The 16,956-nt window shown below is 38.4% G+C and overlaps 1 protein-coding gene across 1 annotated transcript in view; it reads left to right on the top strand.

Annotated features, from left to right (window-relative positions):
- paqr6 (progestin and adipoQ receptor family member VI) overlaps positions 1 to 16,956 on the top strand; it is a 94,894-nt gene that overhangs the window by 44,555 nt on the left and 33,383 nt on the right. Inside the window, exon 4 of the mRNA XM_028794084.2 lies at positions 3,232 to 3,437. Within this exon, the coding sequence (XP_028649917.2) occupies positions 3,232 to 3,437 (206 nt within the window). The remainder of the gene's footprint in view (positions 1 to 3,231; positions 3,438 to 16,956) is intronic.

Raw genomic sequence — 16,956 nt, 5'->3', positions numbered from 1 at the left:
GAAGTGGATTCTCTCTCTTTTCCTATTCTATCTATCTATCTATCTATCTCTCTCTCTCTCTCTCTCTCTCTCTCTCTCTCTCTCTCTCTTTATTTATTTATTTATTTTTTACTATTATTAAAGTGCTACTCTTTCTCATGGGTGGGGCTCAATTTGTTTCAAACCAGTTTTGTTAAACTTGACTTGCATGCATGGAATGTTTTTTGATTTTAATAAAATAAAATATTAAAAAAAAGCATAATAATCTTCAACATAATAGCTGTTGCTATGGCAGATCGTCTCCTTCCAAGGGACTCCGATGTCACACCTTTCAACAAGCGTATTATGAGACTCGGATTAAGGCACTCTCTGGGTGACACTCCTCCGGTCATGGGTGACTTCACTGTGACCACTGGCACTGACTGGGCTGGCATTGAGGAGTGTGTTGGTCCCCATCAGTTAAGTGGCTCCATGTTCCTTGACTTTGCAAAAGGTCAGGGGCTGTGGATCGCTGGATCCTGGTTCCAGCGCCCTGAACCGCATCGTTGGACTTGGTACTCCAATACTAGTGGTGCAGTGAAGGAGATCGATCACATCATCGTGGGAAAATGCTGGAGGCTTGTACATAAGTGCCCAGTTTGTGAATTCTGACCACAGACTTGTTGTTGCTACTCTGAACATCCAGTTTAGGTCCAGTAGGCTACCACCTACTAGGAAAATGAGGCTTGACCTGGCCAGACTCCAAGATCAGGCTGTTTCTCATGAGTTTGCACATAGTTTGTGTGAGGAACTTACAGAGTTGGTTGCAACTGCTGATCCTAATGTGATGTGGGAGACCTTCCATGACAAGACCCTGAAGGTTGCTGAGGGTTGTATTGGTGTTACTAGCGTTCCCAGATGAAGTGTTTTGCCTCATCTGGCACCCTGGATATCATCAAGAGGAGTCGCAGCACACAGCTTGATGGCAACTCCAGTCTGTACCGGGAACTGAGGACAGCTGCAAGGGCTCTGAGGGAATCTGTGAGCAAGTGACACACCATCTAAAGTCTAGCCACCCACATCCTGCTTACAGAGGAATCAAAGCATTGAACACATCCAAAAGTGTTCCTCATAGAGTTGCAATCAGGGCAGCTGATGAAACTGTCCATACTAATGACACTACAGTTGTGACCCGCTGGGCTGGCTACTTCTAGCAGCTGTTTAAAGCCGATCCTATGGCAAGGACATTGGATATCTCTGGGTCCACGGTTCTTGAGGCTGATCCTCTAATTAGCTGTGGACCACTCATTCTCACTGAGATTGCACAGATGGTAAATGAGCTGAGGGTAGGGAAGGCTGCAGGGATCTGTGGCATCAAGGGTGATCTTCTTCAGGCTGGTGGTAAGTCAGTCTTTCTGACATTGCAAGCAATCTTTGCTTCCATCTGGGAGACGGGCTTCATCCCAACTGACTGGAAAACAGGACTTGTCGTCCCTGTCTGGAAAGGGAAGGGTGATTGCCCAGATTGTGGCAACTTCAAAGGGATAACACTGCTGTCTGTGCCAGGTAAGGTCCTTGCTAGGATCATCCTCAAGAGGATCTGTGATCACTTGCTCACCTACCTGTGACCAGAGCAGTTTGCTTTTTACGTCTAAGAAGTCTACCATCGACCGCATCCTGGCACTGAGGGCTCTCATGGAGCACAAACACAAATATCGGCAGAGTTTCTTTGTAGCCTTTGTCAATTTTCGTAAAGCATTCGACTCAGTTGATCGAGCTGCCCTGTGGGACATCCTGAGACTTTGCGGGATCCCCTCAATGTTGCTGGATATCATGGCTGCCCTGTACACTGATACTGTGAGTGCTGTGCAGAGTGGAGGCAGAACCTCTGCATTTTTTTCCCCAGTTGATTCGGTGTTTGTCAGGGGTGTGTTCTTCCTCCTACTCTGTTCAGTGCATGTATGGACTGGGCGTTGGGGTTTAGTGGCTGTGGGGCATCTGTTGGTGAGGAGAGACTCACTGATCTTGACTTTGCCAATGATGCTGTGATGTTCGTGGAGTCAATGGAGGCTCTGATTGGGGCGCTCGAGAGACTGAGCTAGGAGTCTGAGTGTCTGGGCTTGCGAGTGTCATGGATAAAAACCAAGATCCAGGCCTTTAATGACTTCTTGGGCACAGCATCAGCAGTGTGTCTGTCTGCAGAGAGAGTGTCGACCTTGTCGAGTGGTTTAATTACCTCGGCAGGGGTCATGAGGTTGTTGGAAAGGGGTGTCTGGCACTCCTGATATCTTTGCAAAAGGATAAAGGTCCAAGTCTTTAGAGCCCTGGTGTTTCCTGTTTTGCTATATGGTTATGAGACATGGACACTATCCAGTGACCTGAGACAAAGACTGGACTCCTTCAGTACTGTGTATCTTTGCAGAATCCTTAGGTACTGCTGTTTTGACTTTGTTTTCGAATGAGCGCTTGCTCATGGAGTCCCGAATGAGGCACATTACTTGCATTGTGAGGGAGCATCAGTTGCGACACTACAGCCATGTGGCGCGATTCCCCGAGGGTGATATGGCTGGACCAGGCTAAGGGGATGCCCACATAACACCTGGCTGTAGCAGATAGGTGGTCATTTCTGGAGGGTGGGACTGGACCGCATGTCTGCCTGGGGGGGGGTGAAATTGCCAACCAGAACCCTGAGCTGTTTTGTCATGTGGTGGGTGTGGCAATGCGCTGTACTAGTGCATGCTCCCCTACTTGACCTGCTGTATAAATATATTTGTATTATTTCTGCCATATGTAGGCATGCCATTTGTTATCCATGTGAGGAATTTCTATTAGCTTACATTTACTGAAAGCAAAAATTTCGGGTCAGGTTAGCAAATAATTTGTTAATAATTATTTTAGGAATACAGTACTTTTTGTTCTGTGGTGGTATTCTGAAGCATTTTATTGTTTTTGTATATTTTATGCATTTTCTTAACATTACAAAACTTTTGAATAAAGGTTTTTGACGAAGAAAAAAAATAGTAAAATTATAAAAATAACTTTTTTCTCTTTCTATGTATCCTCTGAAATTGCTTAATCTGATTTAAGGTCACCAAGGCACATTCACATAGTTACCATTGATTACACATGTAATTAAACTAAATTCTTTCTTTAGAATATGAACATGTATTTAAAAAGTAAAATAATTTGTCAAGTTTCTTAACTTTATCATTTGCAAAATTTCTTGTATATGACCTCATACAAAATTTATATTTTTTTTTTTTGTATTGTCAGGTATTTCCTGTGGAGGTTTCTTACACTGTATTCAGTACTTGACTTCTGCAATGAGCAATACACCTGGCCCCTCCTGGTCTACATGCTGGTCATCTGCTTGTACCCTTTTACTTCCAGTTGTGCACATACATTTAGCACTATGTCTCCTGAAGCTCGACACATCTGTTACTTTCTTGATTATGGAGCCCTAAGCCTTTACAGCCTTGGTAAATATTTTTTTTCAGTCCCTCTGTCAAATTGTTGAAAATAAGATCAGTGAAGTGAGTTGCACTCTCAACATTAGAAAAAGTGGAATAGAGACATAGAAATAATGTGCTTATTTATTCTTTTTTCGCATATTTAAATCAGTACTATGGGAAGAAATAAATAATGCTAGTATTCACATTCAGTTTTCATATTTGCTTTTTTCTTTCTTTCATGTAATCTTTAGCCTTTAAGAGCCTGTTGAAAAGGCTTTAGTAGCTTTAGTACGAGCAACATTGATTTTGGAAAGGGCTTTTATTTTATGTGTTAATAGTCATTGTGTACGGTGCTTTATGTGCTTGTCATTTGTCTGAACTTGTATTAAATGTTTATATTTTGTGTTTATCAATCAAACATAGTATCTTTTTCTTTAATAGGTTGTTATTCTTGCATATGAGACAATAAACATTACGACTGTTTTATAGTACATATGTGGAAAAAGGGACATCTGTCTCTTTGGAGCAAATTATAAAACTGAATAGGGTACTAAGAGCTTTTTTTGAACACTCTACAAAAATGACAGGTTGCAGAAAAACACTGATTAACTCTATGGAGATGAAAAAATGTACGTTGGAAAGTTGCAAACAAAATGGTTGTGCTGCTTTGTCTACTTGTCTTTTTCAAATTAGTGCAGGGTCTAGTGCAGGTTTAAGATAATCTTACTCCAGATGAAATTCTCCAGTTCTATTTGGGGATATGCAATTAGGTTATAAGACTCCGGTTCAATTAATTTTTATAGCTGTGATATCACATCCTTATTTTAAGTGGTCAACTGATTATATATAGGGGGATCAACCTGAGGCAGAGCAAATTTATATTTGAGGGAGATCTGGGGACCTGGGTTCGCTTCCCGGGTCCTCCCTGCGTGGAATTTGCATGTTCTCCCCGTGTCTGTGTGGGTTTCCTCCGGGCGCTCCGGTTTCCTCCCACAGTCCAAAGACATGCAGGTTAGGTGGATTGGCGATTCTAAATTGGCCCTGGTGTGTGTCTGTGTGTGTGTGTGTGTCCTGCGGTGGGTTGGCACCCTGCCCAGGATTGTTTCCTGCCTTGTGCCCTGTGTTGGCTGGGATTGGCTCCAGCAGACCCCCGTGACCCTGTGTTCGGATTCAGCGGGTTGGAAAATGGATGGATGGATGGAAGTTAATCTTCTTTAGGCCCTTTTAAAACTATCATTGGTGGGAATAGTGCTGCTTTGTCTTGCTTTTACATCTGTACATGTCATTTGGCACCCTAACTGCTCTGTCCTGCTGATAAATATAAAATACTAGCCAACCCGCGGCGTACCATACGCCGCATAATCAGGCCGCTTTTTTAATGATTTTTAAGCACAGGGAAAAAATTAACATTTGAAAAATCCGGAGGAGAGGGGAAGGACGCCCATTACGCCCCATCTATCATGCTAGTCTGCTGATTTCTCGTTCAGTAACCTGTGAGTAGTGATGGGCGGGGGGAAGCCTCGCGAAGCATCAACACGTTTGAAGCAATTGTGTCGGAAATCGTATCGAAGCTTCGAAGGATTTGACACTCACCTCTCTCGTAACACCTCCTGGCCATTTTCATTAACGTTACAGAAACTTATGATACACTTCAATGATTTCTGTTAAAAGTCGTATTGCTTTTATTTTTTCGTAGCTACAGACTGACAACGAAGAGAAGAGTTCGTCAGCAGCTTCTAGTGTCTGATGTCTAAAAAATATAAATATAACTAACGCCAACAGGCAGAATGCACTATACGATAGCAAGAGTTAAACAAAATAAGACGCCTCACCTCATGCATTCCCGGCTCTTTCAATTAGTATTTACTTTTGCACTGTATCATTATAATCGCTCCTGTTATTAGTATTATAATTAACCCTGATCTTTTCTTGAGATCACATTTAATAGCCTTAAATGTTTTCTTTGGTCTGTCTTAAATAAAACGGAGTAGACAGAAAATAAAGGTTTATCCCTGTACTTTGCCATGATATAGGTAAGCACATTTGAGAAAGAAAATGTGAAATCCTTAAATCACAGATGTCATTATTCGATCAAGTATTAAAATCTGCAGTGCTTCGAAAGCTCGACACAGTGTCGAAACCTTAGTATCGAGCGGCCCATCACTACCTGTGAGTCACGTAGAGTTTTCATTGTTGTTTGCGATTCTGGCCGCTTTTCGCGTACTGAGTTGTTCCGGAGTCACAGTTGAGAAACAGTTTTTTAATGTCTTTTGAGCACAGGGGAAAAAATGAACATGTGGCCCGGTACATTCTTTAACTGCCTTGTGGCGCTGTAGTAGTACGGCTGCTTTGCAGTAAGGAGACAGTGGAAGATTGTGGGTTCGCTTCCCAGTTCCTCCCTGTGTGGATAGCAAATTATCTGCGACAAACAAACTGTTTTACACACTGCAAACCAATCCGCGCGGCTTTTTCAATGTTTTTTAAGCAGAGGGAAAAAAATGAACATTTGTAAAATCCGTAACGCTGCTTTCAGTAAGTACAATGCACACACGTTTAATTTGTCAGCCACTTTTTGCCAGCAGTCTTTTCTGGTTTGGGCCGCTTTTGCAGTGTTACCTCTTGTGTATATTATATCTTGAAATCCTTCAAGTTGCTAATTAACTAACTAACACCCACCCACTCCGCTTGTGTGAAAAAAATGCGCCCGTTCTTTCATCATTTTGTTGCAGCCTATCAAAGACTTGCTGATCATGTTTTGTAGACTCAATATATATTGGCTTTTCACTCAGCGCGAAGGCGCACATTCATCTCGGATTATTACATCTTGCTAGACTAATCTGCTACACGGCTGCGTTTGAAAAACCGACTTATCCCAGATGAGTTTCACCGGCATTAATGATTAGGAATCTGGTTGGAACAAAACCCTGCAGCCACAGGGGTTCACCAGGACCGAGTTTGGCAAACACTGCTGAACAGAGACGAAACCGACTCAGGTGAGGAGTGGGGGCGGGCAAAGTAGTTGCAGGTATTGATTATTCAGTGTTGTTTGCCTGGGTGTCTGATCTGCTCAACAGGATTATAAATAAAAGGAAAACAATGTGAAGGCAATGTCACAGGTGATCCTGTGGTATAGCGGGTCCACTGCTCCCCTTCAAAAGCCCATTTTTAAATAAATAATCATCGCACTCACAGTGTAGCGAGGGGCGTGGAAGTGTGGCTGAAACGGTTTCAGGGTAGACTCGTGCTTCGGGCATTTCTCCCCTGTGCAGTGTGTGAGCGAGCGAGCGAGTGAGGAGAGAGAGAGAAAGCCGGTACGTTAAGAGTGAGCGAGAGCAGGCTCGAAGGCAATGTGTTCCTGTGGTATAGCGGGTCCATAGCTCACCTTCAAAAGGCCATTTTTAATCAGGCGACTGACAGTAGTGGAGTCAGGCACAGAGAAGGTCAGCTTCAGAGAGAGCGTCTCGACAGTTGCAGGGCCTGAAGCAGGTGAGACGCTAATGAAAAAGAGGCACCGGGCTTATTGGTTTTTAAAGACTGCTTCCTTCATTGTGTTTTAACTTCAGTTTTAAAGGATTGTGCGGCTCTCTCTTGCGCTGCCTGTGTGTGCCTCTGTCTCTCTCTGGCGCTGCCTCTGTGTGAACCAAGATTCCACTGAGGTTGACTAATGAAAAGTCAACATGGCTCAGAGCTGCAAGTGGACTGTGGCACAGACAAACAGAAATGACGGCATGTTTTTCGAGGCGTCACGTCCGAGTTGGTGGGCGTGACTTTGATTTTTTCGTCGTATCCAATGGTCTAAGAGTTGGTGGGTGTGGCTTCTTCCTGCGTGCGCCATTGGCGTCTTACTTGTCGGCGGTTTAGTGAATCCACGCCCCTTCCGGCGTGCTTTCCATGGTCGGCTACTTGTCTTCTGGCTTAGTGAATTATATATATAGATACAGGTGTATTGCATACATAAAGTACTGTCCAGCGTCTTTGGCTAAGAAAATTATTTTTAAGCTAGATATCTGGGAACTGTTTATTACCTAATACAAATATGATTGATTGATTGGATGGATGGATGTATTTATTATCTGTCCTTTGAGTTTTATTCTTGTTTTTTACATTTCTGCTGATGTATGCATTTGAATTTCCCCATGGGGTTAATAAAGTTTATCTTACCTATGACATTTTAATATGCATAAATGGTGGTTCATACAAAAAAGTAGCAAGAACATCTTGTGTTTTTAAAACAAGATGGTATTATGTGTGGCCTCTCTTAGAATGCAAAACTAAAGCAATCTGTTTAATATAATGCTGAATAATTTTTCCCAATTCTCTCTGTTGTAAATTCTTCCTGGCTTTTGCTGCATTTTCCATCACTACTCCTTTGACTTTGATGGGTTTTTTTGTTTGTTTGTTTGTTTAATTTTCCCTGTCCTGGTGGTCCTACATAACTTCAGTTGTGTTGAAGCTGTGGTCCTAAGGTGGCCAGTCTAAAACTTTTAGTGTTCTATTTGCAGATGTTTTGCTCTAGGTAAGTATCAGTTGTGTTTGCCCTGTATTTTGGGTTGTTTTTCTTGATGAAAGATGAAGATTTTGCTAGTAAGTAATTTTATCATGGGAACAACATGATGAATCAAAACCTATTAATATGTCTTGGCAGCATCCTTTCTATTGATTTTGACCAGTTCTTCTACACTGTTAGCTAAAATATACCTCCAGACCTTCTTCTATTTTCGGCTGCTCCCCATAGGGGTTGCCACAGCGGATCATCTACTTCCATATCTTTCTGTCCGCTGCATCTTGCTTTGTTACACCCACCACCTTCATGTCCTCTCTCACCACATCCATCAACCTTCTCTTAGGCCTTCCTCTTTTCCACAAATTCTTTTTTTTTTATTTCAAAGCACTAAAACTCTATTTTTTCACCTTAAAAGAATACTTCACCCAAAAATGATATTAAAAAATTGTTACTTACCCTAGTGATGTCATGATACCAGAATTTTTGTATTCGCTACCAATAGCAGTGAAAATTTTAGATACCTTTTCGATACCTCAGCAAAAACGGAAATCCCATTTGATGGTTTTATGCAAAAATGCCTCAATTATGTATTAAAGTGAACAATATTGGCGCATTTTCCGTGATACAACATATACTCATCAAGTCATTACCTAATAATCATTTGAGTAAACATCCATCCATCCATTTTCCAACCCGCTGAATCCAAACACAGGGTCACGGGGGTCTGCTGGAGCCAATCCCAGCCAACACAGGGCACAAGGCAGGAAACAATCCCGGGCAGGGTGCCAACCCACCGCAGGACACACACAAACACACCCACACACCAGGGCCAATTTAGAATCGCCAATCCACCTAACCTGCATGTCTTTGGACTGTGGGAGGAAACCGGAGCGCCCGGAGGAAACCCACGCAGACACGGGGCGAACATGCAAACTCCACGCAGGGAGGACCCGGGAAGTGAACCCAGGTCCCCAGGTCTCCCAACTGCGAGGTAGCAGCACTACCCACTGCGCCACCGTGCCGTTGAGTAAACATGGTATTCTTAAATATCAAAATGTAGTGCAGGGCTTAAAGTTTAATGTATGGTGGAGATGGGCATCCCCCTTGTGTAACAATAAATAGGGTTTATTGTCTTTGTGGGAGTGGGATTTCAGAATAGGGTTTATAATCAATCACATCATAAGCTATCTGATTTATTTTCACATGTGCACATTATAAATTTACTATCCAGTAACTGAAACGTACTGTTTAAAATCCATACTAAATTTAAAAATTCAAACATGATTATATATTTACTGTTGAATTAGTGAATTCCATGGTAATTCAGGATATTTCCATTGAAACTTTTTTAAAAAATGATTTTGTAACAACATGCTTTTAAAGTCTGGTTGGTTATTGAACCACTCTGTTAAGTTTGTAGTATTTGCTATTAAGATTTATTTTTTGTATCTTTAGCTGGTTAAAAAATATTACTGAAGAGTAATATTTAATGGATGCTTCAAATTAATTGAAATTTCAAGTATCAGAAACTTGTGGCGCTTTAATTTTCAAAATCTGTCCCTCCTTTATTTTTATTTTTTTTTACGTTTGTCCCAACTTCAAAGCTTCTTGTGTGAAATTAAACTTGTCAGTTTTACATGAATCCTTTATTTCAAAATTCCTGTTAAACAGCTTTAGCTTTGATGTTTTAAAGGTTTCTTATGTGAGTGATCAAATTTGGTTATTGGTTATGCATGTGTACAAATCCAGAATTGGAAAATTACTGTGGCTGTCACTACCTGCACTCAAAAATGGGTAACAATGAAGTATGCTGCTTTATTTGTCCTTTTAACTGCATGTTTCAATGATTATACATTTCTGTAACTTCGAAGCCTTGAAACACTAAATACATTTTATTTTGATATTAATGAATGGAGTAACTCGTGTGTAAACAAGCCACATCCCACAATCCTATACGTGGCACTGTGGATATGTGTAAGGTCCCCCTACACAATCTGCAACATTAAACTTTGCATGCAAACTGGACGGATGCTTGAACTGAAGGACATTTTTAGATGTGCTCATTACATCAGAATCAGAAAATTAATATGAAGTCTCCATTCATTTATCGGGACTGTGTAGGACACTATTAAAAGGAACTAATCGTGTTACTTTTTCATCTCCTCTTACAAATGCGTGACAATACAAGTTTAACGATTACACCTCATTTGATCGGTAGCATTATTTTGCTTTCAAAGCACATGCAAATCTACTTCTGAACTAATTCGTAATGGGGGAAAGTGGCAATAATGGTCTGTGCTTGTGTGTGTGTTTTCTATTTTTTATTTTCAACATGTGCTGATGCAGTGCTGTAGCAGCCATTTTTATATATAGTTTTTACTTAACGATTTTCTCCTATATTTTTGCTGCTTTCCGTGATAATTTGTCTACTTGTAGTCACACATGGGCACAGTACTGACTTTCTCTGTACTACCAATACTGCAAAAAAAAATTGTATCCTTACATTTTAGAACGTTTGGTATCGAATTAGCACGTATTGTTTCTTGTGAAATATCTACCCTATGTAGTAATGTCCAAGAAAAATTTAAAATGATATTAAAAAGTCCGTGGAAAAATGGGGGAGGAAAAAAAATTACTTGTTTCACATAATCCACATGTTAGTTAAGCAGTCCTATACTTAAAACGTGCAAAATACTTGCATTTTTTGCTTAAATATTGTTAAATAGAAGCTTTTGGAAAAATCATTGCACATTGTAAACAAGAAACACAAAACATAATGGGAATGCCTTTTTAAATTGAAGACAAGTCTTACGTTTTCTTTTTTCTATTTATGGACATTTTTCAAACCGTTTGTTATTGGTTGCCATTGGCTTGTAGAATGTCAAAACTTTATCTCATTCTTCATTAAAACATGAGATTAACAATGTTTTCAGCTATCACTACAAATTACATGGAGTAAGTAACATATAAAAAATATATTTGTAGATGGAATATTCCTTTAAAAGTTACATATACTGATGGAAAAATAAATGCAACACTTCTTGATGAACAGAAATTTCAGCCCCCTGAAGCATTAACGATAAACTTAAAGAAGACAGTAAAACAAATAACTGGAAGGCAATAAACAGCAGCAAAAAAAAATAGCTACAGTATGCATTCCTTCAGTATGTTGTATGATTGCCTCTTTCAACCGCCACTGCTTGACTCATCTGGTACATAGAACCAATAAGCAATTGAAAATGTAGTTGGGGGGGGGGGGGTGTTATCCCATTTCTGAAACCAGATCTGACTAAGGCAGACAGGAAGAAGGGCACATTATGATTCTGGGTATCCAAAAGGTGAAGTGAAGGAAAGACATTGAGAGCATCTGCACACCAGTATTCATTCTTCAGGGCAGTTTTTACCACAGCAGCTACTTATGAGCTATTATTATCCTTGCTTGTGGGGTCAGGTTGTTTGGAGGAGTGAGTAAAGAACCTCTAACAGGTTGTTTTACAGAAGTCAAGGAACATGGAACCACTTTCACCATGGTCACTAGACTGATAGGGACCAACACAATCCTCATTGCCAGCCCAGTCAGTGCCAGTGGTCACAGTGAAGTCACCCATGACCAGAGGAGTTGCCTTATGATCAGCGGCATGGAACCTGTCCCTCACTGTCATACTGCCAATTCTGGCAATGTGCATGTACAGCAATTTCAGCAACAGTATGGTTGGCAGATCTGAAATGATGTCTCGGATGGAACAATCTGACAGGGTGCAGTCTCTTGAGGGTGACTATATCTTGAATGGTAATCTGTTTTACCAGTCTGCTGAAACTTTGCCTGCAGTCAGGATGTGGTCTAATCAATAGTTTCTGGTAACGATGCCTGCCTACCTCCCTCCTTGCAACATGTTAGTAGCTCTCACCTTTGCTTCTGGTAATATGTAAGGTATTATGGAATGCACAGAAAACGTGGAGCGTGGCTTTTGTCTTGCTGAGATCTAAGCTTTAAATTAAGGCCTTTTTTTAAGCTGATCTGATCAGGCATTGTTCAAGCTATACCTCTTTGGATGAAAGTGCACCAAATTTGTGCTTGAGAATTTGCAATGTGTCGCTGTACAAGCTGCATTCCTGGTCAGAGGGTGTCAAACAAATTGAAAACTATTTTTGAAAGTAACCAAGCTATGAAAAATGTTTTTCTAATTTTAGACAAATGTTTCATTTTCTTTTTTTTCATTATTGTTTGTGTATTTGTAGTAGTGTTGTGCGCTATACTGGTAATAAATACTGCACCACCAAATTTTTTTAAATTGTGCTATACTAGCAATTATGCAAAATTCTGTAATGTTGCTACAGGAAAATGTGACTGAAATTTTTTAAGCTGCATTTATTGTAAAGTATTTAAGAAAATGTATTTAAGAAAGACTGTATAGAGTAGGCCTGCTGCTGGTTCTGTGCATGCAGTGCGGTGTCTGTGTGACTTGCATAAAACCAAATCATGCTAGCCGAGCTTTGTTACCTACTCTTCAGTTTAGTTTACAAAAAGAGAGATGGAAACATTTGATGACACTCGTCATTCCCATCTTAGTGATAAGCAGGAAGTCAAAGTGAGATATGGCAATAATTTGTTTATAAGGCAAATGAAAAGGGTGAATCTGAAGACATTTCAGTACCAGTTTGCTAACTGTGTTACAGGGCTAGCATTTTTCCCTCTGTCATCTAGACAGGTGTCAGATGATATATATAGTAAAAACAAGAATAGTTAAGATTAATGTATTTCAGTGTTTTAAAAAGTGTGATATTTTCACACAATGTGAGTTGACAAAGAACGCTTTCCCGAAGCTTGTTTGAATAGACACAAACTAGTTCAAGTCTATCGTGTATTTCAGTGGTTTTCAAAGTCACTCCTGGGACCTATGTGTGCTGAGTTTCATCACAAACAATTTCTTCTTTTCAAAGGACTCCTCCATTAATTAAGCAAGCTGTCATATTCCAGTTTCTATGTTTTCTTGTGTTACTACATAAATTATAAACTGGTTATGCTAAATGATTACTCTAAGAAGCAAGCATTTACATGTAACAGACTTGCCTGCACTGTACATACGTTTCTGGAGTGTTACTGAAAGTATTTTATCCCCTCTGGGTTGCTATGATTAAGAAGTGATGTGCTCTTCCAGTTTTGGCTTTCTGAATAAGCGCAGACAAAGGAGATTTTGTTGGTGGTGTTTTCTTTGCAGTAATTTTAGATAAAGTCAGAATATTCTCCAGACCAACCTGCTTCACTTCTTTGTAAATGAGCAACATCTAAGTGAACCCACAGAATCTAAGTTAGACATGTGTAAGATAGGAATGAATTTGTAATTTTTATCTTGGTTGTGTTAATTCTCTGTTAATGTTATTTAACTAATAAGTGCACAAGTGGATAACACTGAATTAGCTGCTGCCATTTAGCATTCAGTTTTATTTGTGTTTCTGTTCTCTTGGCTGATTATTGTCAGTTGATTTTGCAGTTTGTTTTGAAAAAATTCCAAGTTGTCCATTATTTGCTTCAATATCATTTCTGTATTGGTTTTGAGGTGCCGAATCTGGTATGGGTACTGAGGTTAAAATTTTGGTATCAAGCTAACACTGATTTCTGTCTGTTGGGCGTATATGTCATGATTTGGAATTTTGACACATTCAGATTTTATTTCTGCCTCCAATTGTTTGTGCATCTTTTAATTTTGGATTTGTACTTCTTTTTTTATCCTTGTGTTAAATTGCCACTGTGTCATTTTACTGCAGATTTTTTTTTTTTTTTTTTTCGCAAAAAGATATACCACTATTTATTGGGGTTTTTTTGGTAGTACTGTAGTCAAGACCACTGCTGTTAAGTCCAAGACAAGTTCAGGACCACAACTAATCAAGATCAAGTCAACACTGACCTTAAGTACAATTTCATCAAGTCAAGCAAAAATATAATTCCTTAATTATGAGCCATTTGAAACTCAACTATATTAGTCCCCTGCAGATTCAGTTTTCACAATGAATTTAATCATGTACAAGAATATCACAAGTCATTAAGTGGAGAGATACACAACATGACATCATAATATGTTGAACTTGTAGCTCCAACTTCCAAACAAAAAAGACTTGATCATGCTCCAACTTTTAGATTTAGATTTTTGAGTTTTTTTTAATAGAGTGATATGAAACTAAATCATTTTTTAAGATAATAATGTTGCACTTTTATTTGTAATGATAAAAAACAAATGCAATGAAACAGTAGTGTAGAATCAAATTAAGCCATATTATTTATTTATATTGTGGTTTTTCATCTGCCATTATACTAGGCACTCGAAAAAACCTAATTTGAAGTTTCGAACCTCATTATGTATAATGTGCTGCATCGAAGTAAACATCATATTAATATGGACTAAAATTAATACATATTCATAGACTGCTCAACATCATATTTGAAGGATAATGATTTTTTCAAAATAAAGATTTCTTCACTATCAAGGTATATGTTAATTTGCAACATGAATTTGTATTAAAAAATGAAGCATTTCTTATGAATTAAAAAAACGCCTGTTCTTACATTTTAAAATGGAGCTAAAGGACAAGGATACTAATGTGGTAAAAGAAAGCCTTAAAATTTGCCAAATACAGTACATGAATTGTTTGATCCAGGAGTATTACTGAATACTGATTTATCTTAAGACGGTAGATATATTGCAAAACCTTATATTCATGTCATTTTAGGAAGATAAAAAAGCAAAACATTTTTGTGATGTTTGGCCATTTAAATAAAAAAGGACTGCTTAACTTCACTGCTCATTTCCTTCCGCAACAACATTTCCGATTAATTCATCTTTTCATCTGTAAGTAATGAATATATGCACATTTATGCTGTTAAATGCCAGAGAGTCATGTACAGTGCAACAAACGTTAATGATTGGACTTGAGAAATAGGAGGAAATTATTTATTGAAAGTACTGTGTATCTTTTGGTCATTTTATTTTTATTTTGAAAAGTAATAATGAAAAAAAGAAAAATTGATTATCTTTGTGGTCAGCAGAATGTGAACAGTTTATTTTTCTTCGAATCTGAAAATTTTAAAATATCACAATAACATAACATCATACTCGTATATCGGCTTTCCAAACATTGCATTGTTTTCCTTTGCACCATTCACAAGTATCAAACAGAAGTTATTAAAATGGTCTTTTAACTTTAGTGCATAGAGTCTGCCTCAGTTATACAATTTATAGATTGTTACTTTCTTTTAAAGAATAAAGAAAATTGTATCCAAATGATCACAGTGAGGGACAATAGACTTAATATCTGGTTGGACAAAAAGATTTTGGACCTGTTTAATATTGTCTGTAAGTATTTATAATGTGCAAAATCTGTGACAAAATGTATTTTTTACCCCACAAAGCTGTAGTTTCATTTGCTATAGATGTTTGAAACAAAGCTATAGTTCAAGCTATAGTTGCTCTTGTGAAGAATAGTGCTTCTAGTGACAGACTGTCAGTCTCAACAGTCTAATAAACTAGACCAAGGCACTAACCAAAAATCAAAGTCACAAGAAGTTGTTTGGTCTTATTTATCACTGATTTGTAAATGAATGTTCTCATCTGGAGCACCCATGTCTTTCAGAAGTGTTGTACGTGGGAATGCGTGATCAGTTCTAACTGGGAAAACCAACCAAGGGTAACAATAAGAGTACTTCAGCCCTAGTTTTTGGCTACTGTTTACAGTCTTTATGTCCATTGCACATCTCATGACACCGGGCATCATAATGTGTCATCACGTTTTGCCTGTATAAGATGCCAATGCACTCTCCTGAAGTTGTTTGGAAAATTTCTACTGCTGTGTATTTTAAATTAAATAGAGTATGTTTAGCCTTTGTAAAATGCCTTGAGACTGCATGCTTCATTTTATGAGCCCTAATATTCATTTTATTTTCCTCAATTTGTGTTCTAACCTTGAAGAACGTCTTGTTTGCATAAGGTAAAAAGTTCAAAGTAACAAATAGATGACCAGATGAAATATATGTTCAATCTGGTGTGCTAGTTGATAGTCCATTTTGTAGTGATTATATTACTTTTAAGCCTAAAAGAACATCTGATACAGTTCAAACATTGAAAATTACCCATCTTAAGAAACAATGTCTTTGTGGATAATTGAGAATGTTGTAGAGAATACTGATTACCGTGTCATGGATATTGTAGTTACAAGTGAATATAATGTAGAATTAATGAAACCGGATTTAGTTAAACAATGTGCCATTGTTTAAAATAGTTATTTTAATCTCATTGGCATATTTACAGTACATTGCAGTGCAGGTTAATCTATTGTCTGTATTCTGGTTGCAGAGCAATGTGAGAAAGAGGTCTCTATTGAAGTGTAGAGCATGTTTTAAAAGTAGTGTTTACAGAGGCACAGTAGAAAAGGCTGCTGCATATCACATGCCAGAGAAATAAACACCTATTCAATAGAGTTTATCTGGTGTAAGCAAAAAAAACTGCGATACAGTGGATCAAAACTGAATGCAAATAATAACATATATATATTGTGGGTCTCTGAAGTAGGTCATCCTTGACAAAGACTGGCATTCAAAAAAAATAAGTTAGAATTATAACTTAACATAGGTGACAGAATTAGCATTCGAGGTATTCAGAAAATTATAGGGAGATTGAAGAGATTTGGTGTCACCTTTGCAGATGAAAACATACCAATGTATCTGACCAATACAATCACTTGATTAAGAAGTTATTTAACTGAAGAAAATGCAAAACATTCTTCAAAAGTAGAAACGGAAAGATTAGCAATGCTCTAAGCAACTCCCATTGCTACAGCTTTATGTTGTGTAGAGAAACAGTTATCAAAGTAAAAAATTCCCAGTTCAAAGCTATTCCAGTTAGTTAATTGATAAAAGAGGACAAATTGACCACTGAGGAAGAGTTGAATGTACAGTCGGTACACTTTTTTTTTTTTTTTTTTTGGAATATTGGTGTAAAGTTAAGCTAGTATATAAATAGATCAGTAAGATATATTCTTTAGGAAGCATAT

This window comes from Erpetoichthys calabaricus, chromosome 2, assembly GCF_900747795.2.
Source record: "Erpetoichthys calabaricus chromosome 2, fErpCal1.3, whole genome shotgun sequence".
In the NCBI taxonomy this organism is placed as follows: Eukaryota; Metazoa; Chordata; class Cladistia; order Polypteriformes; family Polypteridae; genus Erpetoichthys; species Erpetoichthys calabaricus.
The sequence above is the reverse complement of the archived record's forward strand: the minus strand, read 5'-3'. Positions and strand labels throughout refer to the sequence as shown.